The sequence below is a fragment of the Pithys albifrons genome, chromosome 29, assembly GCF_047495875.1.
Source record: "Pithys albifrons albifrons isolate INPA30051 chromosome 29, PitAlb_v1, whole genome shotgun sequence".
Lineage (NCBI taxonomy): Eukaryota > Metazoa > Chordata > Aves > Passeriformes > Thamnophilidae > Pithys > Pithys albifrons.
Genome location: NC_092486.1, coordinates 3,704,629 through 3,731,608, shown reverse-complemented (window position 1 = coordinate 3,731,608; position 26,980 = coordinate 3,704,629). Strand labels below are relative to the sequence as shown.

Here is a 26,980-nt window from a genome sequence, read left to right as displayed (position 1 = left end):
TCTTCCCTGGAGTTATTTCGCTCCCAGTTCCAGTGGTGGGATTTAAAGGAGCTCTGATGCTCCTGCCACCCCCTTTTTGAGGTCCTGGGGGGCTGAGCAGCACTGGAGCCTTTCCATGGGTCCCCCCCAGGGTTGGGGACAGGGAGACTCAGCTTGATCTTGTTCCTCATTTCAGGCAGGAGCTGCTCCTGCTGGTGGGTGTGGGATTGCTAATCCAGCAGGAATTCTGGAGCCCCACAAGGACACGGAGCTGTTGTTGTGCCCAAAAGATGGGGAAAAGTGGGATGCAGGGGGGCCCTGTGGTGGGAGCAGCTTTGCAAACTCTTCCCAAGGGTCTTGCTGGAAGCTGAGAATGGACATACCAAGGAAAACCCACTCTGGGGAGGATCCATGTCTGAGTGAGTCCCTGTTGCTTGAACAGACCTTTTTTCCCTGGATATCTGTTCCTGTCCATGCTCTCCATGGGCCCACCAGGAGCAGCTCCTCCCTGCCAAGGCATCCCATGGCACCAGCTCCCACTTCCTGGTAAAAATAGACCCCGTCCTTTCCTTTCACACCAGTTGTTTTGGATGTGACTGGTGTGATTCCAAGAGGAAAGGCTGCTCCAAACTCTGCACTAACACCCATCCCTGAGAATTCCCACGGCAGGTTAAGGAAGCACAGCAGCACTTTGGTGGGGGCCAAGTGCTCCCAGAGGGCTCAGGACTTTGGACACCCTGGAGTCAAACTGGGAAATGCCTCTGTGTCCATCTCCAGGCATGGGATAGAGAGGGAAATGGTTCATCTTTTATTTCAGTGTAACTCCAGTGAGGGAAAATCTGCTTGCAGGGATGTGAGGGGGGCAGGGAGAGCCTCCAGCATCCCATGGGATGGTGCTTTGCCTCCTGCTGGAACAGCAGGTGTCTGCCTGGGATCCAAACCTTCCTTAATAAACCTCTATTATATTTATAGCTCCATAATATGCATTATGGAATGATATTCCTTATCATCCCTGTGGAACTTGCTGCTGGATCTGCCACATCCCCGCTCCCCGCGTGTGGGGACACCGGGATGTGCTCAGATCAAGTGCACAGGGTTTATTTTTAATTATAAGCAATAATAGATGCTGCCTGTGCCCCTGTGCCAGCCTCCTGCTGCCAGGTGACCCCATCCAGGCACGGAATGTGCCCTGCCCTCCATCCCGGCGCCGCTCCGGAGAGGCGGCAGAGCCCGGCATGAATCATTCCCATGGCACGTTGAGCCATCTGGATGGGATCGGCCCTTCTGCCACACCACGGAGGATTGTTAACACAAAGCATATGCTTTGTTTGAAATTAATAATAATTTTAGGCTCTCACCAGCTGCTGGTAATTGGCTCCCCTTTCGCAGAGATAACTGAGAGCAGCAGGGTGGAAATTCCGCTGCTTCCCGGCTCCTTCTCTAATGAGATGAGTCCTCGGGAAAGGTGGTTGTTCCACAGGGGGACAGAGGGAGAAAATCCATCCTGGGAACCCACCTGGGTGGAGAAGGGCAGGTTTTAGTAGCCTTTAAAATGCTGGAATTGTTTGGGTTGGAAGGGACCTTGCAGACCATCCAGTGCCATCCCTGCCAGGGGCAGGGACACCTTCCACTATCCCAGGTTGATCCAACCTGGCCTTAGACACTTCCAGGGATGGGGCAGCAACAGCTGCTCTGCCCAACCTGTGCCAAGGCCTGCCCACCCTCCCAGAGAAGGAATTCTTCCCAACATCCCACCTAAACCCACTCATCCTGAGGTTTATGGATCTATGGAGCCCTGGGAGCAGCCACTTCTCCAGTTCCATCGAGGGGAAAAGGCATTTCCAGACATTTATACGGATGGAAAGGAGAGGAAAGGTGAGTGACTGTTCCAGGCTGGAATCAGTCCAGGAATGTGCTCCCAGCACAACGAGGGTTGGAGATGCTCTGGGCAGGCCAAGGTCCCTGGGATCGATGCAGGTGGCTCTGAGGGGACCCAGCACATCACCCCAGAGCTGAGCCATGGGCAGCAGAGGCCACGGGATCAATGAGGAGTGAAGGAATTACGGCTGTGGACACGCGGCTTTTACAGCTTCCTTCCCCAGCAGAGTCAGGCTTTATGGACTCCTGGTAATTGCCAATTAATTTTGCTGCAGCCAAGGGCAGGAAGGCAGCCCAGCTCCTTTAGGGCACCCACGAAGTGAGAAAACAGACGCTGAAAACAGTCTCTGTTTTCCCACACAGTTGGGAATGACGCAATTCCCAGAATAACCAGTCTGGAATATCTCAAACCACCAAAAGGGAAAGGAAGAGGATGGAGACAGGCACTGGCTGTCCCTCCACTCTGCCACCTCCCTGCTCCTCATCCTCACCATCACCTTCATTCATCCCCCATCCCAAGAAACCTTCCAGGAGCTCCAGAGCTCCAGGAACGAGAGACAGGCGGAGAGAATCCAGACCTTCCCAATTAGGCAATTTTTCTGAATGAAGGGCCCTGCCCCTCCCTGCTCTGGGAACGTGATTGACATAAATCCCGGGGCTGATTAGGGGCTTGTCATTTAGCACCTCTAATTCCTGCCCCTTAATGGCATTAGGGGCTCCTTGGCAAGGCTCTAATGCAGTTTCCAGCTCTCGCTGGCGCCTGGATCGGCGCGGGGCGGGAGCGCTGCAGAGCGAGCGCATCCCTAATCCGAGGAGACAGTGATGGGAAAACCAGCTGCCTCCACAAGGTGTGCAGAGCAGGCAGGAAAAACGGTGCTGGTGTGCCCAGCCCTGGGGCAGCACCTCCAGGCCGTGGGCAGCACCTCTATCCTGGGTGTCCAGCTCCGTGATTCCCTATCCTCTCCATCCTGGAGATGCCCACACTCCTCCTTCTTCACTCTGCCTCTCCAATCCCTGCCGGGTCATCCTTCCCTTGGGATCCTTCTCCATCCTGGGATGCAGCTCTGCCTCCCTCTGGCTCCTGGAGGGAGGCTGGGGAGGCTCAGGGGCACTTGTGCCTCTCCAGGCTCTGAACAAATCCCTGTTTTGATGATCCCTGCCCCTAAATGATTTATAATCAGCATAATTCAATAACGACAAGAACTCCCAAATCAGATTAAATCTCTCCATTTGTCTGGGGCTTTCTGTTCCATCCTCTTCCTTCCCTCCCTGCCATTGATTTTTTTTCCTAGCCCAGGCCCTCACTAAGCCCCTCCAAGGCTTTTTCCAGCTTTGCATGCTCCTTAACTGGATTTAATATTCCAGGATAGGTTCCCTTTTCCACCCTAAACCCCATCCATGTGGATGGGGCAGGCAGGGGATGCTGTTCCAGCACCAAAACTCCCAGCACTTCACCCAGTCCATGCTGCTGCCTCTAAAATTGCCATTCCCAGCAATCCCTCATTATCCTGACTGCCCACTACAAACCCCATCAGACCTCCAGGATGTGGAATTAACTCTGGGAGGTCTCTCTACTTCTTTATAGTGCCATTCCCAATGATCCCTCATCATCCTGGCTGTCTGCTTCCCACAGGATTTGGAAGTAAAGTCCAGGAGCTGATTCCATTTCTTTGGCTGATGAGGAGGAATGGAGGTGGAGGCACTGGAAGGAGCAGGGAACTGGGGCTGGAGGAGGTGAGGATTGTGTTAACACTGATTAATAATAAATAACCCCCATAAAGAGTGTTAATTAATTAATAACAACACGTGCTCCAGCAACTGATTCCCAGTGAGTGGCCTTGTGCTGTCGGGAGTCCCTGTGGCTCCAGCTGGGGATGCTCCTGGCCATGCCTGGAATGCCATGGAGATGGGAACCAGCCTGATCATGGACAGGGATTACCCCTTTTTTCCATAGGAAAGGCTCCAGCAAAGGATGAGGAGCCATGGGATAAGGAATTCCTCCTATCCCTCTGTGAATCCTCCTGCCTTCTAAACCCTTGCCCAGGGCACAGCAAGGGCTCCATATTTTTTCTTAGTCTCGTGTGGGATCACCTGCTGGAGAGTTTTTCCTTTATTTTTGATCACATTTAGGTGTTTCTGCACATGGAGCATCCCTGTGTGATCCCACCTGGAGCAGGGAATGAAGCCCAGTGCCACCTGCACGGGGCTGTGGGGACCTGTGTGTGTCCCACCCCCTCCAAACCTGCCCATGATGGATCGATGGATACAGAGCCTTAATCAGTGTATCATATAAAAAGCACTTAATTTGCCTTATTAAAATCTGCACTTTGGATTTTCAGGATCCAGGAAATTAACTGAAGCACCTGAGCATTTCTTTGATTGAAAGAGATTATAAATAATTCATGGCTTGTCTTTGCCTTCCGTGGAAAGACCTGGTGGGATGGGGAGGGACTGGCACATACTGGTCTGTACTGGGAGGAGCAAAGCCAGCCAAGAAAATTTTTGTGGCAATAAAGCTGAGTATTCCATCCATAATTCAGAGGGGCTGGAAAGTGGGTTTATAGAAAGAATTAAAAATAAAGATGTGGCTGAAACAGCAGGAATTTATGGCCCTGATTGTGCTGAGGGAGGATGTGGTGGCACCTTCCGATGGGCACAGTGCCCAGCCATGCCATGGTACTGGTACATACTGGGAGTACTGGGGGCTGGCACAGGGGTCTTGGGTGTGGGATGTGCATCCCTGGGAAGGTGCTTTATCCATCCTCAGGTGTGGGATGTGCATCCCTGGGGAGGTGCTTTATCCATCCCGAGGTGTGGGATGTGCATCCCTGGGGATGTGCATTATCTGTCCCATGATATGGGATGTGCATCCCTGGGGAGGTGCTTTGTCCATCCTCAGGTGTGGGATGTGCATCCCTGGGGAGGTGCTTTGTCCATCCTCAGGTGTGGGATGTGCATCCCTGGGGAGGTGCATCCCCAGCCAGCACAGTCTGTGCATCCCAGGCCCCTGTACGCTCCAGCTGCCTCTGGATGTGCATCCCTGGGCGGTGTATGGGGGGTCCGTGCTGGGCAGAACTGGCATTCCCGAGGTCTGACTGGGGCGAGGAGCGGGATTTGGGGTCCGGGCGGCCGGGGCAGGTCCCAGTGCGGATCCCCTGCGCGTATGGTGGGCTCGCACTGCCCTCCAGTGGGCACTTCCAGAGCTTCCCAGATGTGTCCCTGCCGCTGGCCACGTGTGACTCCGCCACTGCCCAGATGTGCCCCTGCCACTGCCCAGATGTGCCACTGCCCAGATGTGCCCCTGCCCAGATGTGCCGCGCCGCTCCCCAGGGATGGGTGCGCCGAGCTTGGGGGGGTCTCAGCTCTGCCAGGGAAAGGGACCAGTCTGTGGGATAGCCGGGGGGTCCTCTCCTCCTCTCCTCCCCATCCCGCTCACTGCAGATTCCTCTTCTTGGCGACCTTGAGGGCCACGTTGTCGTACTCGGTGTCCCCGAGCCACTCCTTGCCCTGCAGCAGGAAGGGCTGGCGCAGCGGGACGGGTCTCTTGGGCACGGCGTAGTCGTCCCGCTGGGGGTTGTAGGGCTTGTCGTGCCCGGGGGGCTCCTCCGGGGCCGCCTGGAGCCTCCACGCGTCCCCCTTCACCTCCGCGGGCTCGTCGTACACCGAGAGGGCGGAGATACCCTCGGGCTCGTCGTAGATGTGCTCGGGCTTGGCGGGGCGCGGCGGGGGCTGCCGGGGACCCCTGCCCGCCTCCCCGGCGCTGTTGTACAGGGGGTCGGGGACCCCCTCGGGGGCACAGCCCAGGCTGCCGAACTGTCGGGACATGAAGGCTTTGGCGATGGTGTCGAAGGGGACGGCGTACTCCGACTCGCCCTTGGCCGGAGCATCCTGCTGCTTCCAGCTCTTCCCCAGCACCGGCGGTTTCCCCAGCAGGAGGGAATCGCAGGGCTCGGCGTAGGAATAATCAGCCCCCCGGGAGGGCTGGAAGGATCCCGATGACACCTCCCCAGCCCCGGAGCAGCTGCTGGGGGGTATCACCATGGGGGGCTTGGCTTTGGGTACCTTCCCCTCCCGGGTGGGCTCTGTGGAGGGGCCCTTGGTGCCACCGGGCTCCTCGTGCCCCTGTGCCCAGCTGGGTGTCCTGGCATGGCCCAGGGGCTGGGGGGCTTCATCCCGGCCCCGGTGCAGGGCAATGGCTGACTCGATGGCCTGGAAGATCTCATTGCCTTGCCTGGTGTCAAACTCGAAGTTGCCCTCGCCGGAGGTGCAGCGCCGGCCGGCCTCGAAGGAGAAGGTCACCTGGGAGAGGGACAGGATGAGTGCCCACTGTGTCCCAGCCCCGCTGCCAGCCTGCTCTTCCCACATCCACACAGAATCAACTAGGCTGGAAAAGACCTCTGAGATCATCGAGTGCAACCTTTGACCCAACACCACCTTGGCAGCCAGACCATGGCACTGAGTGCCACATCCAGTCTCTTCTGAAGCACCTCCAGGGTCAGGGACTCCATCACCTCCCTGGGCAGCCCCTTCCCATGCCCAGTCACTCCCTCTGTACAGAACTGCTTCCTAATATCCAAACTAAACCTCCCCTGGTGCAGCTGTGCCCTCTTGTGCTACTGCTGAGAGTAGAGACCAATACCCACCTACAACCTCATGTCAGGGAGTTGCAGAGAGCGAGAAGTTCCCCCCTGAGCCTCCTCCTCTCCAGGCTGACTCCCCTCAGCCACCCCTCAAGGGATTTGTGCTCCAGTCCCACCACCAGCCTGGTGTCCCACTAACCTTGTCACGCCCAAAGCGCCTCAGGAAGCGGTAGGGCCAACTGTAGAGGAGCTCCGAGCTCTGGAAGTGCCGCAGCTCCAGCGCCTCCTCCCCGGCCCGCAGGATGTACCGGCCCCGGAGCCGGCAGCGCTGGGACGACTGGGTGGCCCTCACCGTCACCTCAAACTCCTGCTTCAAGCCGGCTGCAGGTGGAAAACCAGCAGGATTGGCCAGTGCAAGGGGCAGGGTGGCATCTCCCATCCCATGACCCCCCAGCCAGGGCAGTGTCCGGCCGATAAGGGCTGGACAGCTCCGGCCATGGGTGATAGCACAGCAAACCCAGCAAAGCCAGCCCTGCCAAACCACAGCAGGAAGAGCCTGTTTTGGGAGGAGACTTCCCACCACACGGCTTGGAGCTGCTGCCCTGCACAAGGAAGCACGAGGAGCACAAGGAAGCTCCCTGGCACTGGCATGAGGGGAGGGGGGTTGAGGTGCTGTGGGATAAGCGTTGCCCCCCACTCAAGCAAACCCACCCCTGCTGCTGTTTCATCCCCACTTCCCAGTGCCTACCTTTGCTCCGGGAGCTGTACAGGGAGTTTTCCTCCATGGAGAACTCTCCATCGGTGCCCAGCGAGCTCTGAGGGCCATCCCTGCCCGCTGCCTGCTCCTCCCTGCTCCTCTGCCCAGGAGAGAGCAGCTGGTGAGTGAGGGCAGAGCCTGGCAGGGATGCCTTAAACTCTGTATTACATAAAATTTTAGTAGAGCTCTTTCAGCTCTTTTAGGGCAAGATTTCTGACAGTGTTTCATGTTCCTCGCCAGGAATTCCAACACACAAAGACTTTAGCAAGGTATGAAAACACCTGTGCTCGGAATAAGAGAGATCAGGGGGACAGTGTTTGATAGAGCCAAGCCAGAACTAGTCAGGAGCCCTGAAGCAGTTCCAGGGAGGGCAGAGACGATGAGGATGACGAGGGTTGGGAGGAAGGGGTGGTTGTTTTAGCTGGAACATACTGGGAATGCCCACTGGAATATACTTGGAATGCCCACTGGAACATACTGGGAATATCCACTGGAACATACTGGGAATGCCAACTGGAACATACCAGGAATGCCAATTGGAACATACCGGGAATGCCAATTGGAACACACTGGGAATGCCCACTGGAACATACTGGGAATGCCAGTTGGAACATACTGGGAATGCCAACTGGAACATACGGGGAAAGCCAGCCTGAACATACCGGGAATGCCAGCTGGAACATACCGGGAATGACAACCTGAACATACCGGGAATGCCAAATGGAACATACTGGGAATGCCAACCAGAACATACAGGGAATGCCAGCCTGAACATACCGGGAATGCCAAATGGAACATACCGGGAATGCCAACCGGAACATACCGGGAATGCCCACTGGAACATACCGGGAATGCCAATTGGAACACACTGGGAATGCCCACCGGAGCATACTGGGAATGCCAGATGGAACATACCGGGAATGCCCACTGGAACATACCGGGAATGCCAGCTCGCACAGCCTCTGGATCCAGTCGGCCGCCTCGGCGGTGTCAGCAGCCAGGAGGAAGCGCCTGTCTGTGGTCTCCAGCAGGAAGGGGACGGTGTCCTTGGGGCAGGTGGCATCGCCCCCCACCTCTGCCACGTGCACGCAGTCGCTCAGCCGGACCAGCCTCTTGTTCCCCTCGGCTTTCCGTGGCTTCTCCCCCGGCCCTGAGCCCTCCAGCAGCTCCAGGCGGGCTGTGGAGCAGGAGCTCTCCCGGTATAAGACACCCCAGAACTTCTTCCACTTCTGCCATGGGGAGAATCAGTGGGTTTCTATCCTCCCAGGAGTTTTTATCCCCTTGGGATCACACAGGAAGCCAAGGTAGGACAGGGGTGCAAACCCCTCTGAGGGTCTGGGCAGGGTTTGGCACCTCACCCAGGACTGGCCAGAGTAGGGGGTGAGATAAACTGGGATTTAAATATCCCTGGATAAATATCCCTGGCTTTTTCATCTGGGAAAGGCACTATAAGCATCCCATCCTCATCCTCACCCAGCACCAGGACCCATCCCATGCCCCCACCTGCAGCCCCCAAAAGTCCTGCCCCACTGCTGAAGAACTTCCAGCTCCTTGTTTCCTCCATTTTTCCCTGGAAACACCAACTTTGAAGCGATTCCCTGCATGTCCTGCTGAGGAGCAGCAATTTGGGGCTCACAGGGTGTGGGAGGCACCAGAGTCAGAGGGGAAGTGGGGACAGAAGGAAGTCCTGCAGCAAACCCAGCACATCCTGCAGGGCAGCTCCTGCTCCGGGACCTGCCTGGGCCCGCAGGCTCTGCCTAAAACTGCTCTTTTTTCCTGGGATTCAACCTTGGGATCTGCATCGGGGTGGCCTTTGTCCTGTTCTCCACCCACCAGCACTGCAGGCACCGTGTGCTCCTGCCTTGCCATGTGAAGGGGATGCCCTGCCTGCCCTGCCTGCCCTGCCTGCCCCGCCTGCCCCCTGCCTGCCTTCCCTGCCCTCCCATGGCATTGGGATCCCCTTTGGAGGGTGTCCATGGGGAATGAGACCCAGGAACGGAGCCAGAGATGCTCATGAGCTCCTTCCCCTTTAGGAGTCATTGCCAAACCCCGACTTTATCAGCCACGGAAGGGGAGCTTTGGGGGTTGCATCAGTTCCCCCCTGGCTTTGGGGGTCACATCCATCACTCAGCATGGGTCTGGGGGTCACATTTGTCACCCAGTGTGGGTCTGGGGGTCACATTTGTCACCCAGTGTGGGTCTGGGGGCTACATTTGTCACCCAGTGTGGGTCTGGGGGTCACATTTGTCACCCAGTGTGGGTCTGGGGGCTACATTTGTCACCCAGTGTGGGTCTGGGGGTCACATAAACCACCCAATGCAGGTTTGGGGTCACACCCTCAGCTCTGGGGGTCACACCAGTCACCCAGTGGGGCTCTGGGGGCCACATTTGTCACCCAGTGTGGGTCTGGGGGTCACATTTGTCACCCAGTGTGGGTCTGGGGGTCACATCTGTCACCCAATTGAGTCTCGGGGACACATTGACCACCCACCACAGGTTTGGGGTCACACCCTCAGCTCTGGGGGTCACACCAGTCACTCCCCAGCTCTGGGGGACACACCAATCACCCAATGGGGCTCTGGGGGTCACACCAATCACCCAGTGGGGCTCTGGGGGTCACACCAGTCACTCCCCAGCTCTGGGGGCCACACCAGTCACCCAATGGGGCTCTGGGGGTCACACCAGTCACCCAATGGGGCTCTGGGGGTCACACCAGTCACTCCCCAGCTCTGGGGGTCACATCCATCATCCCAGCTCACATCAGCCACCCCTCTGGCCCTGCAGGGGGGTCCACTTGGGGTGATCTCTCTCTCCCAAGTGCCCCTGCCTGTCCCCAACGTGCCAACATGGAGCTGATGGATGGCCGAGGAGCCGATGGGTGGGAGCAACCTCTGGATTCCATACCCCCATTTCCCACCCACCCACCCAAGCCCCTCTGTGCCCCTCCCTGACCCCCAGCAGCCCCCCCAAACCCCCTCACCTTCCCGAAGGTCTGCTGGAGCTGGAGGTAGATCCCTCCCTGCTTCACCACCGCCTCCTCCATCCTTCTGTCTCCAGCATCCTCTGGTGTGTCCCACCGTGTCCTGCTGTATCCCTCTGTATCCCACTGTATCCCACCGTGTCCCACAGTGTCCCACAGTGTCCCGCAGCTCCCAGGGGTCCTGTCCAGGCTGTTCCCCCTGCTCTGTGGTGTCGGGCTGGGCAGGCTCAGCACGTGACGTGTGGTTGGTTCTGCCGCTTCCTCTGCTCGAGACGGTTTCCTGCAGCTCCCACATCCCCACGAGGGGCCTGGGGGGGACAGGGACGGGCACAGAGGGACACACGGACAGGGCACAGAGGGACACATGGACGGGGCACAGAGGGACACACGGACAGGGCACAGAGGGACACACGGACGGGGCACAGAGGGACACACGGACAGGGCACAGAGGGACATATGGACGGGGCACAGAGGGACATATGGACGGGGCACAGAGGGACACACGGATGGGGCACAGAGGGACACACGGATGGGGCACAGAGGGACACACGGACAGGGCACAGAGGGACACATGGACAGGGCACAGAGGGACACACGGACGGGGCACAGAGGGACATATGGACAGGGCACAGAGGGACACATGGACGGGGCACAGAGGGACACACGGACAGGGCACAGAGGGACACATGGACATGGCACAGAGGGACACACGGACAGGGCACAGAGGGACACACGGACAGGGCACAGAGGGACACATGGACGGGGCACAGAGGGACACACGGACAGGGCCCAGAGGGACACATGGACGGGGCACAGAGGGACACACGGACAGGGCCCAGAGGGACACATGGACGGGGCACAGAGGGACACACGGACAGGGCCCAGAGGGACACACGGACGGGGCCCAGCCAGACACCCCCATGTCCCACCCCATGGTGCTGGTGCAGGACACTGGGAAGTCCCACCATGGCCCTGCCTTGGTTTTCCTGCCTGGAAGTGGGTCCAGAGGCACCACCAAGGGTGTCCCAGAGCTCCCAGTGCTCCCAGTGCCCAGCACCAGTGCTGCCAGCGCCCCCAGTGCCTCCAGTACCCAACACCAGTGCTTCCAGTGCCTTCAGTACCCAGCACCAGTGCTCCCAGTGCCTCCAGTACCCAGCACCAAAGCTCCCAGTGCTCCCAGTGGCCCCAGTACCTAGCACCAGAGCTCCCAGTGCCCCCAGTACCCAGCACCAAAGCTCCCAGTGCCCCCAGTGCCTTCAGTACCCAGCACCAGAGCTCCCAGTGCCCCCAGTACCCAGCACCAAAGCTCCCAGTGCCCCCAGTATCCAGCACCAGTGCTCCCAGTGCTCCCAGTGCTCCCAGTGCTCCCAGTATCCAGCACCAGTGCTCCCAGTGCCTCCAGTGCCTCAAGTACCCAGCACCAGTGCTCCCAGTGCCCCCAGTATCCAGCACCAGTGCTCCCAGTGCCACCAGTGCCCCCCGTGCCCAGCACCAGTGCTCCCAGTGCCCCCAGTGCCCAGCACTGGTGTTCACAATGTCCTGCAAGCACATCCCTTCACCCAGTTCCTCGCACCAGTTTGCTCAGCCCTGTCCCCATCCCCACTCTCTGCCGCAGCCCCAAACCCCCCCTTCTCCTCCTCCTCCTCCTCCTCCTCCTCCTCCTCCTCCTCCTCCTCCTCCTCACCCTCCCCTCTGCACCGGCTGCTTTGGGGCTGGGAGCTGCACCACCTCACTGGGAGCACTGGTGGCACTGGTTTCAGTGGTTCTCCCACTGGTCACACTGGAGTCACTGGAGTCACTGGTGTCACTGGAGTCACTGGAGTCACTGGTAACACTGATCTTACTGGTGTCTCTGGTGTCCCTGATGTCCTTGTCACACTGGTGTCACTGGTGTCCCTGCTGTCCCTGTCATACTGGTGTCACTGGTGTCATTGATGTCACTGGAGTCACTGGTGTCCCTGGTCACACTGGTGTCCCTGTCACACTGATGTCACTGGTGTCATTGATGTCACTGGAGTCACTGGTGTCCCTGGTCACACTGGTGTCCCTGTCACACTGGTGTCACTGGTGTCATTGATGTCACTGGAGTCACTGGTGTCCCTGGTCACACTGGTTCACTGGTCACACAGGTGTCACTGGTTTCACTGCTGACCCCGCTGTCCCTGTCACACCACTGTCCCTGTCACATCACTGTCCCTGTCACACCGCTGTCCCCGCTGTCCCTGTCACACCACTGTCCCTGTCACATCACTGTCCCTGTCACACCGCTGTCCCCGCTGTCCCTGTCACCCCGCTGTCCCTGCCACACTGGCGTCCCTGCCACACTGGTGTCCCTGTCACACTGGCGTCCCTGTCACACTGGCGTCCCTGTCACACCACTGTCCCTGTCACCCCGCTGTCCCCGCTGTCCCTGTCACACCGCTGTCCCTGTCCCACTGCTGTCCCTGTCACCCCGCTGTCCCTGTCACCCCGCTGTCCCCGCTGTCCCTGTCCCACTGCTGTCCCTGTCACATCACTGTCCCTGTCACCCCGCTGTCCCTGTCACCCCGCTGTCCCCGCTGTCCCTGTCACCCCACTGTTCCTGTCCCACAGGTGTCCCTGTCACCCCGCTGTCCCTGTCCCACTGCTGTCCCTGTCCCCCCGTTCAGGCCGCGCGGCCCCTTTAAGGCCCCGTGTCAACAAACCCGCGCCCTCCCTCCCTGCCGCTCCGACAACGCCGTGACGTCACACGCACCGCGGCGCGCGCAGCCCCCGGGGCGAGCCCAGGGGCGTGGCCTCCTATCTGTGGGGGCGTGGCCTACCCGAAAGGAAGGGATCGGGGGCGTGGCTTTATCTCCAGGGGGCGTGGCCGAGGGTGTGGAACCAAATGGAGGCGTGGCTTTGGATCATTGGGGGCGTGGCCTGAGCGAAACCTGGGGGTGTTCAAGCGAGCGGGGGCGTGGTCTGTCAACTGTGAAGGCGTGTCCTCCTCCAGATGGGCGTGTCTTTGTCCCGATAGGCGTGTCCTTTGTCCCGATAGGCGTGTCTTTGTCCCGATAGGCGTGTTCTTTGTCCCGATAGGCGTGTCTTTGTTCCGGTGGGCGTGTCCTTTGTCCCGGTGGGCGTGTTCTTCGCCCCCGGTGGGCGTGTCCTCTCCGCGGTGGGCGTGGCTGCGCGGGGCGGGCGCGCATGCGCGGTGCGTGGCGGCGGCGCGGGGCGGACGCGGCGAGCCGGGCCCGTCGCAGCGGGGGCGGAGGCGCGAGCGGAGCATGAATGGGGCAAGATGGCGGATCATGTGCAGGTGAGGGCGGCGCGGGGGGCGCGGGGGGGGCGGCGGGGCCCGGCACACCCACCCCGGCTCCCCCCGCACGCCCCTCGGGGCCCTGCCCGGCCTGCACCGCCCGCCCGGCCTCCCCCCGCCTCCCCGGCGCGGCCCAGGCCCGGCAGGCCCCGCGCGCGGCCCAGGCGGTGGCGGGGCGGGCCTGGCCGTGTGTCCGGCCGTGTGTTCGGCCGTGTGTCCCCCTAGCCCTTCCGTGTGTGGCCCTGGCCATCCTGTGTGTGTCCCCGTCCATCCGTCTGTCCCTCCGTGTCTCTTCGTGTCCACCCGACCCTCCGTGTGTCCCACCGTGCCCCTCCGTGTGTCTCTCCGTCCATCCGTGTGTCCCACCGTACCCCTCCGTGTCCCCCCGTCCATCCGTGTGTCCCACCGTGCCCCTCCGTGTGCCCCCCGTCCATCCGTGTGTGCCCCCCGTCCATCCGTGTGTCCCCCCGACCCTCCGTGTGTCCCTCCGTGTCCCCCCGTCCATCCGTGTGTCCCACCGTACCCCTCCGTGTCCCCCCGTCCATCCGTGTGTCCCTCCATGTCCGTCTGTGTGTCCCTCCGTGTCCCCCTGTCCATCCGTGTGTCCCTCCATGTCCCACTGTGTCCCTCCATGTCCCCCTGTCCATCCGTGTGTCCCTCCATGTCCCTCCATGTCCATCCGTGTGTCCCTCCATGTCCATCCGTGTGTCCCTCATGTCCATCCGTGTGTCCCTCCGTGTCCCCCCGTCCATCCGTGTGTCCCTCCATGTCCATCTGTGTGTCCCTCCGTGTCCCCCCATCCCCTCCATGTGTCCCCCCAGGTCCCCACTGTGCCCTCCATGTCCCCCATCCCCTCCTTGTCCCCCCACAGATCCCTTTGCCTCCCCCTCCCAGCTGGCCCTGTGAGTGTTTCCAGCATTCCTGGTGGGGAAATATTTGGGAGAAGAGCCCTCAGGTCCTGCTTTTCCCTTTGGAAACCAACAACCAGCCTCCTCCCTCCATCCCTGTGCCTCTTCCCTGGTGTCTGTGGGGGATGATCCCAGTGCTGGATGATCCTGGTGGGGATCCTTGGGATTCCTGGCCGTGTTTGGGTTGTTTTCCAGCTGTGGAGAGACTTGGGAGTGCAGGTGAAGTGTTAAAAGTGAAACCCAGCGTGGAGAAGTTGGTGGTGGTGGTGGAGCCTGGAGGGAATTCAGGGGTGGCAGCAGCTCCCAGGAGGGTGGGGAGGGACCAAAACCCCTGTGAGGGGACTCAGACCCCTGGGAACAGACCAGAGACCCTCTGGAAGGGACCCAAAACCCTCTGAGGGACACAAAACCCTCTGAAAGGGACCAAAAAACCCTCTGAGGGGACCCAAAAACCCTCTGAAAGGGACCAAAAACCCTCTGAGGGGACACAAAAGCCTCTGAAAGAGACCAAAAACCCTCTGAAAGGGCCCCCAAAACCCTCTGGAAGGCACCAAAACCCTCTGAGGGGACACAAAACCCTCTGAAAGGGCCCCCAAAACCCTCTGGAAGGCACCAAAACCCTCTGAGGGGACACAAAACCCTCTGAAAGGACCCAAATATTCTCTGAAAGGGACCAAAACCTTCTGCAGGAGACCAAAAACCCTCTGAAAGGGACCCCAAAATGCTCTGAAAGGGCCCAAACCCTCTGAAAGGGTCCCCAAAACCCTCTGAGGGGACCCAAAACACTCTGAAAGGGACCAAAAATCCTCTGAGGGGACCCAAAACACTCTGAAAGGGACCAAAAATCCTCTGAGGGGACACAAAACCCTCTGAAAGGGACCAGAAACCCTCTGAAAGGGTCCCCAAAACCCTCTGAAAGGGACCAAAAACCCTTTAAGGGGACCCAAACCTTCTGTAGGACATAAAAGACCCTCTGAAGAGCCTCAAAACCCTCTGAGGGTCCCCAAAACCCTCTGAGAGGACCCAAAACCCCCTAAAAGGGACCCAAACCTTCTGTAGGAGATCAAAGACCCTCTGAAGGGCCCCCAAAACCCTCTGAGGGGACACAAAAACTCTCTGAAAGGGTCCCCAAAATCCTCTGAGAGGACCCAAAACTCCCTAAAAGGACCCAAACCTTCTGTAGGAGGTCAAAGACCCTCTGAAAGGGACCAAAGACCCTCTGAAAGGGCCCCAAAAACCCTCTGAAAGGGACCAAAGACCCTCTGAAAGGGACCCAGACCTTCTGAGGGGACCCAAACCTTCTGCAGGAGATCAAAGACCCTCTGAAGGGCCTCAAAACCCTCTGAGGGGACCCAAAAACCCTCTGAGGGGACCCAAAACACTCTGAAAGGGTCCCCAAAACCCTCTGAGAGGACCCAAAACCCTCTAAAAGGGACCCAAACCTTCTGTAGGAGATCAAAGACCCTCTGAAGGGCCTCAAAACCCTCTGAAAGGGTCCCAAAAATCCTCTGAGGGGACCCAAAAACCCTCTGAGGGGACCCAAAACCCTCTGAGAGGACCCAAAACCCTCTAAAAGGGACCCAAACCTTCTGCAGGAGATCAAAGACCCTCTGAAGGGCCTCAAAACCCTCTGAAAGGGTCCCAAAAACCCTCTGAGGGGACCCAAACCTTCTGCAGGAGATCAAAGACCCTCTGAAGGGCCTCAAAACCCTGTGAAAGGGACCCCAAAACCCTCTGAGGGGACCCAAACCTTCTGTAGGAGATCAAAGACCCTCTGAAAGGGACCCCAAAAACCCTCTGAAAGGCACCCAGACCTTCTGAGGGGACCCAAACCTTCTGTAGGAGATCAAAGACCCTCTGAAGGGCCTCAAAACCCTCTGAAAGGGACCAAAACCCTCTGAAAGGGACACCAAAAACCCTGTGAACAAACCAGAGACCTCCTGAAAGGGACCAAAACCTTCTGAGGGGACCCCAAAAACCCTCTGAAAGGCACCCAGACCTTCTGAGGGGACCCAAACCTTCTGCAGGAGATCAAAGACCCTCTGAAGGGCCTCAAAACCCTCTGAAAGGGACCCAAAACCCTCTGAAAGGGTCCCCAAAACCCTCTGAGGGGACCCAAAACCCTCTGAAAGGGACCCCAAAAACCATAAACAAACCAAAGACCTTCTGAAAGGGACCAAAACCTTCTGAGGGGACCCAAAAACCCTCTGAAAGGGACCCCCAAAACCCTCTGGAGGGTCCCCAAAAACCCTCTGAAAGGGACCCCAAAACCCTCTGAAAGGGCCCCAAAAACCCTCTGAAAGGCACCCAGACCTTCTGAGGGGACCCAAACCTTCTGCAGGAGATCAAAGACCCTCTGAAGGGCCTCAAAACCCTGTGAAAGGGACCAAAACCCTCTGAAAGGGACACCAAAAACCCTGTGAACAAACCAGAGACCTCCTGAAAGGGACCAAAACCTTCTGAGGGGACCCAAAAACCCTCTGAAAGGGTCCCCAAAATCCTCTGAGGGGACCCCAAAACCCTCTGAAAGGCACCCAGACCTTCTGAGGGGACCCACACCTTCTGCAGGAGATCAAAGACCCTCTGTAGGGCCTCAAAACCCTCTGAAAGGGACCCCAAAAACCCTGTGAACAAACCAGAGACCTCCTGAAAGGGACCAAAACCTTCTGAGGGGACCCAAAAACCCTCTGAAAGGGTCCCCAAAATCCTCTGAGGGGACCCCAAAACCCTCTGAAAGGCACCCAGACCTTCTGAGGGGACCCAAACCTTCTGCAGGAGATCAAAGACCCTCTGAAGGGCCTCAAAACCCTCTGAAAGGGACCAAAACCCTCTGAAAGGGTCCCCAAAACCCTCTGAAAGGCACCCAGACCTTCTGAGGGGACCCAAACCTTCTGCAGGAGATCAAAGACCCTCTGAAGGGCCTCAAAACCCTCTGAAAGGGACCAAAACCCTCTGAAAGGGTCCCCAAAACCCTCTGAGGGGACCCAAAACCCTCTGAAAGGGACCCCAAAAACCATAAACAAACCAAAGACCTTCTGAAAGGGACCAAAACCTTCTGAGGGGACCCAAAAACCCTCTGAAAGGGACCCCAAAACCCTCTGGAGGGTCCCCAAAACCCTCTGAAAGGGACCCAAACCTTCTGTAGAACATAAAAGACCCTCTGAAAGGGACCCCAAAACCCTCTGAAAGGGCCCCAGACCTTCTGAGGGGACCCAAACCTTCTGCAGGAGATCAAAGACCCTCTGTAGGGCCTCAAAACCCTGTGAAAGGCCCCCCAAGCCCCCTGTGAAAGGACCCAAACCCCTTGAGGAGCTGCTGCTGTCACTGCCAGGGCCAGACAAAGGTAAAAGAGGAGCAGCTGGGGGTGTTTTGTGCATAATATTTTGGTTGAGCTGGCGCTGGGTTTGCACAGTGGCCAAAATCCTGGATAAAATGTAAGGACTGGGAGTTATTTATTATCTCTGCAACTTTTTAAATAAATATCTTCCTCCTCTTTGCTCCCCCTGTGAACCACAAGGGTGAGCAGTTTATTAACCTGGGAGGGTTGTTGGGAAACGTTTCCTGGGTGAGCCCAGGGCAGGAATTGCTTCGTTATTCAACAGTTTTCCTGAAAAATAACCCCCCAAAAAACTGGATTTGTTGGAGCTCTGCTTTTAAAACATAAATGGTTTGACACTGAAATGCTTCCAATCCTAAAGATTGGATTGGGCAAGTGGAAGTTTTCAGGAACAGGGTTGGAATTGGTGAGTCCAAGGTGGTTAAAGTTTAACAGCAGGACTTTGGGGAGGGGAAAAGTGGGTTGGAAATTCCTTTAAAGCACCTGCAGCTCCTCCAGGAGCTCCTGAAGGGGATAAATGGAGCTGAGAATTGTGGTTGGGTGGGATTGGGTGGGATTTGGAATGACAGGACAGGAGGGAAGGGATTCCAAGGGACAGAGAGGAGGTTTAGGATGGATTTTGGGAAGGAATTGTGGGAACATCTTCCCTTAGACTGGATTGTTCCAACCTGGCCTTGGACATTCCCAGGGATGGAGCAGCCACAGTTTCTCTGGGAATTCCATCCCAGGCCTTTCCCACCCTCCCAGGAAAGGATTCCTTCTCAATATCCCATCTAAACCAGCACATGGATTCATGGAATGGTTTGGATTGGAAGAGACCTTGGACATCACCCAGTGCCACCCCCTGCCCTGGGCAGGGACACCTCCCACTGTCCCAGGGTCACCTCCCACTGTCCCAGGGTCACCTCCCACTGTCCCAGGGTCACCTCCCACAGTCCCAGGGACACCCCCACTGACCCAGGGACACCTCCCACTGTCCCAGGGACACCTCCCACTGTCCCAGGGTCACCTCCCACTGTCCCAGGGACACCTCCCACTGTCCCAGGGTCACCTCCCACAGTCCCAGGGACACCTCCCACTGTCCCAGGGGGCTCCAACCTGGCCTTGGACACTCCCAGGGCTGGAGCAGCCGCAGCTTCTCTGGGAATTCCATCCCATCCCTTCCCACCCTCCCAGCCAGGAATTCCTTCCCAATATCCCACCTATCCCTGTGGGAAGCCATTCCCTGTGTCCTGTCCCTCATCCCAAATCCCTCTCCAGCTCTCCTGGAGCCTCTGGAAGGGGCTCTCAGCTCTCCCTGGATCCTTCCCTTTTCCAGGGGAACACCCCCAGCAATCCCTGATATCCCATAATTGACATTCCATAGACATAAAATATTTGAGGGAAAGGAATAACAGTCTGGTAAAGCCTCAAACCAATTTCTTTTCTGGATTTGACCTGGTGTGATGGATCCCAATCCCATTTTTTATGGATTTTACCTCGTTTGGTGGATCCCAATCCCATTTTTTATGGATTTAACCTGGTGTGGTGAAGCCAAAACTTTTTTTTTTCTGGATTTGACCTGGTTTAGTAAAGCCCAGTCCCATTTTTTCTGGATTGGATCTGGTTTGGTAGATCCCAATCCCATTTTTTATGGATTTTACCTCGTTTGGTGGATCCCAATCCCATTTTCCTGGATCTGCCCTGCTGTGCTGGATCCCAATCCCATTTTTTTCTGGGCTCATCCCACCTGGAGTTTTCCCTTTTCCCTGTGGAGCAGCAGGAAAGGATCAAAACAAACTTTTAAGTCTGGGATAGGGAATTCAGGAATCTGGGATAGAGAATTCAGGAATCTGGGATGGAGAAATCAGGAATCTGGGATGGAGAATTCAGGAATCTGGGATGGAGAAATCAGGAATCTGGGATGGAGAAATCAGGAATCTGGGATGGAGAAATCAGGAATCTGGGATGGAGAATTCAGGAATCTGGGACAGGGAATTCAGGAATCTGGGATAGAGAAATTCAGGAATCTGGGATAGAGAATTCAGGAATCTGGGATAGAGAATTCAGGAATCTGGGATCTCAAAAGGGAATTGAATCCCTTTTTTTTGCTTCCACACTGGGATTTCAGGGAGTTTCCAATCCCAGAGTTTTCCAGCCTTTCCCTCCCTGCTGTTGGAGTCTCCTTTGTGCTGTTCCCGTGTCCTGAGGCAACACAATTGTTTCCCTATCCCAAATTTTCCATTCCTTGCATGTTCTGGATTCCCAAAGATCCTGATTTGGCTCTGGGAATCCAGGACATGGATCTCACTCCAGAGGGACCCCTGGAGACCTGGATTGGTGATTCCCACTTGGGAAGGAGTCCTGGTGCTGCCTGACTCCAAATGACTTCAATTCCTTCCTTTTTTTTTTTCCTTTCAGTTCAAGCTTTTCCCTTCCCTGTGTCCCTGAAAACCTCCTTAAGGCCTTGGAATTCTCTTGGAATAGCCCAAGGGAACGTTGTGGATCTGTGGAGGTGGAAACTGGTTTGGCTAAAAATAAACCTGGCAGCGTTTCCTTTGCAAATGAGCCCCTTTCCCAGTTAATTATTTAATTATTTCAGCCTTGGGCTTTCAGAAACTTGATTGTTGTTTGGATGCTCAGCCCCAAAGCTGTGGAAAACCAGCAGGAGATGTGGGATTTCAGCTGGAAGCTGGAGGGACACGGGGGCAGTTCAGGGAGGGGTTCCTTCCTGGTCCCCTCTGCAACACCTGGAGGGAACTTGGGAAGTCCTGGAAGGAACTTTGGAAGTCCTGGAAGGAACTTTGGAGGTCGTGGAGGGACACTGGGGGTCCTGAAGGGACTTTGGAGGTCCCAGAGGGAACTTTGGAAGTCCTGGAAGGGACTGTGGAGGTCCTGGAGGGCACTTTAGAGGTCCTGGAAGGAACTTTAGGGGTCCCAGAGGGGACTTTGGAGGTCCTGAAGGGACTTTGGGGGTCCTGAAGGGACTTTGGAGGTCCTGGAAGGAACTTTGGAGGTCCTGGAAGGAACTTTGGAGGTCCTGAAGGGACTTTGGGGGTCCTGAAGGAACTTTGGAGGTTCTGGAAGGGACTTTGGGGGTCCTGAAGGGACTTTGAAAGTCCTGGAGGGCACTTTGGAGGTCCTGGAAGGGACTTTGGAGGTTCTGGAAGGGACTTTGGAGGTTCTGGAGAGAACTCTGGTGGTCCCAGAGGGAACTTTGGAGGTCCTGGAGAGAACTCTGGGGGTCTCAGATAGTACTTTGGAAGTCCTGGAAGGACCTTTGGAGGTTCTGGAAGGGACTGTGGAGGTCCTGAAAGGACTTTGGAGGTTCTGGAAGGGACTTTGGGGGTCCTGAAGGGACTTTGGGGGTCCCAGAGGGAACTTTGGAAGTCCTGGAAGGGATGTTGGAAGTCCTGGAAGGGACTGTGGAGGTCCCAGAGGGAACTTTGGAGGTCCTGAAGGGACTTTGGGGGTCCTGAAGGGACTTTGGAGGTCCTGAAGGGACTTTGGGGGTCCTGAAGGGACTTTGGAAGTCCTGGAGGGCACTTTGGAGGTCCTGGAAGGAACTTTAGGGGTCCCAGAGGAGACTCTGGGGTCCCAGAGGGAACTTTGGAGGCCCTGGAAGGGACTTTGAAGGTTCTGGAAAGGACTTTGGAGGTTCTGGAAGGGACTTTGGAGGTCCCAGAGGGACTGTGGAGGTTCTGGAAAGGACTTTGGAGGTTCTGGAAGGGACTTTGGAGGTTCTGGAAGGGACTTTGGAGGTTCTGGAAAGGACTTTGGAGGTCCTGGAAGGGACGTTGGAGGTCCTGGAAGGGACGTTGGAGGTCCTGGAAGGGACTTTGGAGGTCCTGGAAGGGACTTTGGAGGTTCTGGAAGGGACTTTGGAGGTTCTGGAAGGGACTTTGGAGGTTCTGGAGAGAACTCTGGTGGTCCCAGAGGGAACTTTGGAGGTCCTGGAGAGAACTCTGGGGGTCTCAGATAGTACTTTGGAAGTCCTGGAAGGACCTTTGGAGGTCTTGGAAACTTTGGAAGTCCTGGACTGAATTTTAGGAGTCCCCAAGGGAACTTGGAAGGTCCTGAAGGAACTTTAAAGGTCCTGGAAGGGACTTTAGGGGTCCCAGAGGGAACTTTGAAAGTCCTGGAAGGAACTTTAGGGATCCTGGAAGGAACTTTGAAGGTCTTGGGAACTTTGGAAGTCCTGGAGGGAATTTTAGGAATCCCAAACGGGAATTCGAAGGTCCCAGAGGGAACTTTGGAGGTTCTGGAAGGAACTTCGGAGGTCTTGGAGGGAATTTTAGGAGTCCCAGAGGGGACTCTGGAGGTCCCAGATGAAAGTCCTGCATTCCAAGGATTTCTGGGTGTCCTGCAGTGGCATTTCCCCAAAAATCTCATTTTCAAGCACAGCTTTTCCATGGCTCATTCCCAGTCCTGCCCCTCTGACTTCCCCCTGCCCATTCCCACTGGGCAGAGCTGTTCCTGCTCCATCATCCCAGGGGTTTGGTGGAATTCCTGCTGGCAAACTCCGTGCCCTGGAATGGCCAGGGCAGTGTTTGGGAACGCGGAGATCGCAGAGTGACAGTCCAAGGACACCCGGCTGGAAATGGCTTTGTTGTGTCTGCTCTGCCCCTTGAGCCAGCTGGGCTGGCACCAGTTTGGCCAGTGAGCTGGCACCAGTTTGACCAGAGCTGCCACCAGTGTGCCCAGAGAGCTGGCACCAGTTTGGCCAGTGAGCTGGCACCAGTTTGGCCAGAGCTGGCACCAGTGTGACCAGAGAGCTGGCACCAGTTTGACCAGTGAGCTGGCACCAGTGTGACCAGTGAGCTGGCACCAGTTTGGCCAGTGAGCTGGCACCAGTTTGACCAGTGGGCTGGCACCAGTTTAACCAGAGCTGGCACCAGTTTGGCCAGTGAGCTGGCACCAGTTTGACCAGTGGGCTGGCACCAGTTTAACCAGAGCTGGCAACAGTTTAACCAGTGAGCTGGCACCAATTTGACCAGAGCTGGCACCAGTTTAACCAGAGCTGGCACCAGTTTAACAGTGAGCTGGCACCAGTTTGCCCAGTGAGCTGGCACCAGTTTAACCAGTGAGCTGGCACCAGTTTGCCCAGTGAGCTGGCACCAATTTGGCCAGAGCTGGCAACAGTTTAACCAGAGCTGGCACCAGTTTAACCAGAGAGCTGACACCAGTGTGACCAGAGAGCTGGCACCAGTTTGGCCAGAGCTGGCACCAGTTTGGCCAGAGCTGGCACCAGTTTAACCAGTGAGCTGGCACCAGTTTACCCAGTGAGCTGGCACCAATTTGGCCAGAGCTGGCAACAGTTTAACCAGAGCTGGCACCAGTTTAACCAGAGAGCTGGCACCAGTTTGCCCAGTGAGCTGGCACCAGTTTAACCAGAGAGCTGGCACCAGTTTGCCCAGTGAGCTGGCACCAGTTTGCCCAGTGAGCTGGCACCAGTTTGCCCAGTGAGCTGGAGCTCCTTTGCTGGGATTGTTTGGCTGTTTCTGGCTGTGACTTTGAGCTGTCCTGGAGCAGCTTTTCTGTTCACACATCCAGAGGTGCCTCCAGAGTTTGGGGGGAATTTGGGAAGGTTTTGTTTTCTCCTGAACCCTCATCCCAGGGCACTTTGGTGTCTCAGGTTGGAGTTTTCCTCCCTGGGATCTGCCAGGAGACTCCTCACCTCCTTCACCAGAGGAATCTCTTCCCAATATCCCACCTATCCCTGCCCTCTGGCACTGGGAAGCCATTCCCTATGTCCTGTCCCTCCATCCCTCATCCCAAATCCCTCTCCAGCTCTCCTGGAGCCCCTTTAGGCTCTGGAAGGGGCTCTGAGGTCTCGCTGGAGTTTCTCTTCTCCAGGTGAACCCTCCCAGCAATCCCAGCCTGGCTCCATAATTGATATTCCTTAGTCATAAAATGTTGGAGGGAAAGGAATAACATTCCAGTCTGTTCCCACCACTGTGAGATGAAGGAGGGCAAGCTTAGATGGGATATTGGGAAGGAATTCCTCCCTGTCAGGATGGTGAGGCCCTGGAATGGATTTCCCAGGGGATGCCCCATCCCTGGAAGTGTCCAAGGCCAGGCTGGAGCAACCTGGGATAGTGGAAGGTGTCCCTGCCCATGGCAGGGAGTGGAACTGGATGGATTTGAAGCTCCTTTCCACCCCAAACCATTCCATGATCCATAACTCATGGCCAGGTTGGAGCAACCTGATCCTGTGGAAGGTGTCCCTGCCCATGGCAGGGGGTGGGACTGGATGGATTTGAAGGTCCTTCCCACCCCAAACTATTCCATGATCCATAAGTCATGGCCGGGTTGGACCAACCTGATCCCATGAAAGGTTTCCCTGCCCGTGGGGTTGAACTGGATGGATTTGAAGCTCCTTCCTACCCCAAACCATTCCATGATCCATAACTCATGGCCAGGTTGGACCAACCTGATCCCATGAAAGGTTTCCCTGCCCATGGGGTTGAACTGGATGGATTTGAAGCTCCTTCCCACCCCAAACCATTCCATGATCCATAACTCATGGCCAGGTTGGACCAACCTGATCCCATGAAAGGTTTCCCTGCCCATGGCAGGGACTGGATGGATTTGAAGCTCCTTTCCACCCCAAACCATTCCATGATTCCTTAACTTGGGTTAGCTGGAATTCCATCCAGTGCTGGTTTCCTTTTGGCTCCCCGTGCCCACCCCGTCCTACCCCATGCCCACCCCGTGCCCATCCTGTGCCCACCCCGTGCCCACCCCATGCCCACCCCGTGCCCACCCCGTGCCCATCCCATGCCCACCCCGTGCCCACCCCATGCCCATCCCGTGCCCACCCCATGCCCACCCCATGCCCACCCCATGCCCACCCCGTGCCCATCCCATGCCCACCCCGTGCCCACCCCATGCCCACCCCATGCCCACCCCGTGCCCACCCCATGCCCATCCCGTGCCCACCCCATGCCCACCCCGTGCCCACCCCGTGCCCACCCCGTGCCCACCCCGTGCCCATCCCGTGCCCGTGGTTCCAGCAGGATCCGGAGTGTCCGTGTGCCAGGCCCTGCTGGCTCCTGCTCTGCCCCCTTATCAGGAGCCCCCAGAGCTCCAGCCCGGCATAATCACCCTCTCAATGGTCCTTTTTATCTGCCTGAGGAGAAGGTGCTGCCTGGGCTGTGCAGGGCAATAATCCCCAGGACTTGCTGCTCCTTCTCCAGCCCATCCCTGGGCTTTCCAGCCTGGAATAATCCTCGTTGTTCCTGTCAGTATTATCCTGAAAATTTAAAATGTTGAACCCCTGGAATGCAGGATCAGAGCAGCTCAACTGCTCTGCTTAATGACTGAGGTGAGGCACAAAAGGAAGGAATTTATTGGTGAAACATTCCTAAAAATTATGTCTAATTCCCATCAATTTATTTGGTTGGATTACATTTCTCAGGAATCCTGAGTTGGGTTTTTTTTTTGGATATTTGAGCAGATGAAGTTAAAAAATAAAACTACCATTTACAAGCTTGAAATAATTGGATGAAAAGTCCCAAGTTTGGATTTTGGCTTTCCCTCAGAGTTGCCCTTTTAGGCTTTGGTGCTTTTCCATGTCCTTAAATACTCCCCATCCCTCTCTGCAGCTCCATTTCCAGGGATCCTGTAGGGAAAAGGATCCAGGATTTCCTGGACAGGGATCCAGGGACAGCTGAGACTGCTCAGTCAGAGACAGGAGAAATATCTTTAAATCCTGGTTGGATGAATCCACTGTGAGGAGACAACACTTTTATTCCTTATTGAGTTGCTGGATTCACATTCCTGGATAATTTCCCTTTTCCAGACCTGTGATTTTTTTCAGGAATTCTGTGCTTTGGTGCCCACAGTGTCACTTATCCGTGTCCCTGCTGCCAGGTCTTTGGTTGTTCCGTTGGTTCTCCCGGATTTTGGGAGCTGTTTGGTTTGAGTCTCTGTTTCCCTGAGCTCCCTCTGGCTCCGAGGGGGTTAACTGGGATCCTCGGGAAGGCTGGGAAGGCTGGCACGGACTGGCACAAACAAGGGGGGTTTGTCACACAAAAAACAAGGCACAGGAATCGCAGGGAATTGGCCTCGGGAGGTGGGAACGGAACAAGCCCCTTCCTTGGGCTTCTCCAGGGATGCAAAAATGTTTAAAAATTTCTTTTTACCAGGATTTTAGTAGTTGTGATTCCTTGTTGTCCTACTGAGGTGGTGGAGCTGCTTCCCAGGGATTTGTGTCCAGGGATGGGAATGGAGCTGGGAAGGGGCTGGAGGGGCTGAGGGAGCTGGGGAAGGGTCTGGAGAACTCCTGAGGGAGCTGGGGGGGCTCAGCCTGGAGAAAAGGACGCTCAGGGGGCACCTTCTGGCTCTGCAATCCCTGCCAGGAGGGGGAAACAGGGACAGGAGCAGAGGGAACAGCCTCAGGCTGGGCCAGGAGAGGGGCAGGTGGGACAGCAGGAGAAATTTCTCCATGGAAAGGCTGGTCAGGATTTGGAAGAGGCTGCCCAGGGAGGTTTGGAGTGCCCAAGCCCTGGAGGTGGGAACGGAACCGGCTGCAGGGAAGCCCCTTCCTTGGGTTTCTCCAGGGATGCAAAAATGTTTAAAAACTTCTTTTTACCAGGATTTTAGTAGTTGTGATTCCTTGTTGTCCTACTGAGGTGGTGGAGGGATTTGTGTCCAGGGATGGGAATGGAGCTGGGAAGGGGCTGGAGGGGCTGAGGGAGCTGGGGAAGGGTCTGGAGAACTCCTGAGGGAGCTGGGGGGGCTCAGCTGGAGAAAAGGAGGCTCAGGGGGGACCTTCTGGCTCTGCAATCCCTGCCAGGAGGGGGAAACAGGGACAGGAGCAGAGGGAACAGCCTCAGGCTGGGCCAGGAGAGGGGCAGGTGGGACAGCAGGAGGAGGAATTTCTCCATGGAAAGGCTGGTCAGGCCTTGGAAGGGGCTGCACAGGGAGGTTTGGAGTGCCCAGCCCTGAAGGTGGGAACGGAACCAGCTGCAGGGAAGCCCCTTCCTTGAGCTTCTCTAGGGATGCAAAAATGTTTAAAAACTTCTTTTTACCAGGATTTTATTAGTTCTGATTCCTTGTTGTCCTACTGAGGTGGTGGAGGGATTTGTGTCCAGGGATGGGAATGGAGTTTGGAAGGGGCTGAGGGAGCTGGGGCTGGTGATCACAGTAGAGTTGGATCAAGGGTTGGACTTGATGATCTCTGAGCTCTTTTCCAACCCAATCCATTCCGTGATTCTATGATTCTATGGATGTGGCACTGAGGGAGAATCCACCACATCTTGATCCAACCCCACTGTGATCACCAGCCCAGGGCACGG

The 26,980-nt window shown here is 56.7% G+C and overlaps 2 protein-coding genes across 4 annotated transcripts in view; one reads left to right on the top strand and one right to left on the bottom strand.

The window, feature by feature from the left end:
• Nucleotides 1–3,921: 3,921 nt before the first annotated feature.
• On the bottom strand, nucleotides 3,922–12,537 carry DOK2 (docking protein 2). 2 transcript variants are annotated; one of them, XM_071579073.1, is made up of 6 exons: nucleotides 12,019–12,537; nucleotides 10,175–10,482; nucleotides 8,133–8,423; nucleotides 7,186–7,294; nucleotides 6,637–6,818; nucleotides 3,922–6,156 (listed from the first exon to the last, which is right to left on the bottom strand). In XM_071579073.1, exons 2-6 carry the CDS (start codon nucleotides 10,235–10,237, stop codon nucleotides 5,290–5,292), a joined length of 1,512 nt encoding a protein of 503 aa, XP_071435174.1. In that variant the 5' UTR covers nucleotides 10,238–10,482; nucleotides 12,019–12,537; the 3' UTR covers nucleotides 3,922–5,289. The 2 variants fall into 2 exon arrangements, with proteins under 2 accessions (XP_071435174.1, XP_071435173.1); XM_071579072.1 differs by lacking the exon at nucleotides 12,019–12,537 and having other exon boundaries at nucleotides 10,175–11,771.
• A 798-nt stretch (nucleotides 12,538–13,335) lies between these two features.
• Nucleotides 13,336–26,980, top strand: part of XPO7 (exportin 7) — a 51,791-nt gene continuing 38,146 nt past the window's right edge. For both annotated transcript variants that reach the window (XM_071579033.1, XM_071579032.1), the window contains exon 1: nucleotides 13,336–13,454. In XM_071579033.1, coding sequence (XP_071435134.1) covers nucleotides 13,437–13,454 — 18 coding nt within the window. In that variant the 5' untranslated portion in view covers nucleotides 13,336–13,436. The remainder of the gene's footprint in view (nucleotides 13,455–26,980) is intronic.

Bases quoted from the DNA above. Each gene is read 5' to 3' on its own strand.
- DOK2 (XM_071579072.1), bottom strand. From the start codon at position 11,725: ATGTGCTTGCAGGACATTGTGAACACCAGTGCTGGGCACTGGGGGCAC. The intron at 6,819-7,185 runs GTAGGCACTGGG...TTCCACCTGCAG, and splicing joins GTACAGCTCCCGGAGCAAAG to CCGGCTTGAAGCAGGAGTTT. The intron at 6,157-6,636 runs GTTAGTGGGACA...TCCCTCTCCCAG, and splicing joins GGCGCTTTGGGCGTGACAAG to GTGACCTTCTCCTTCGAGGC.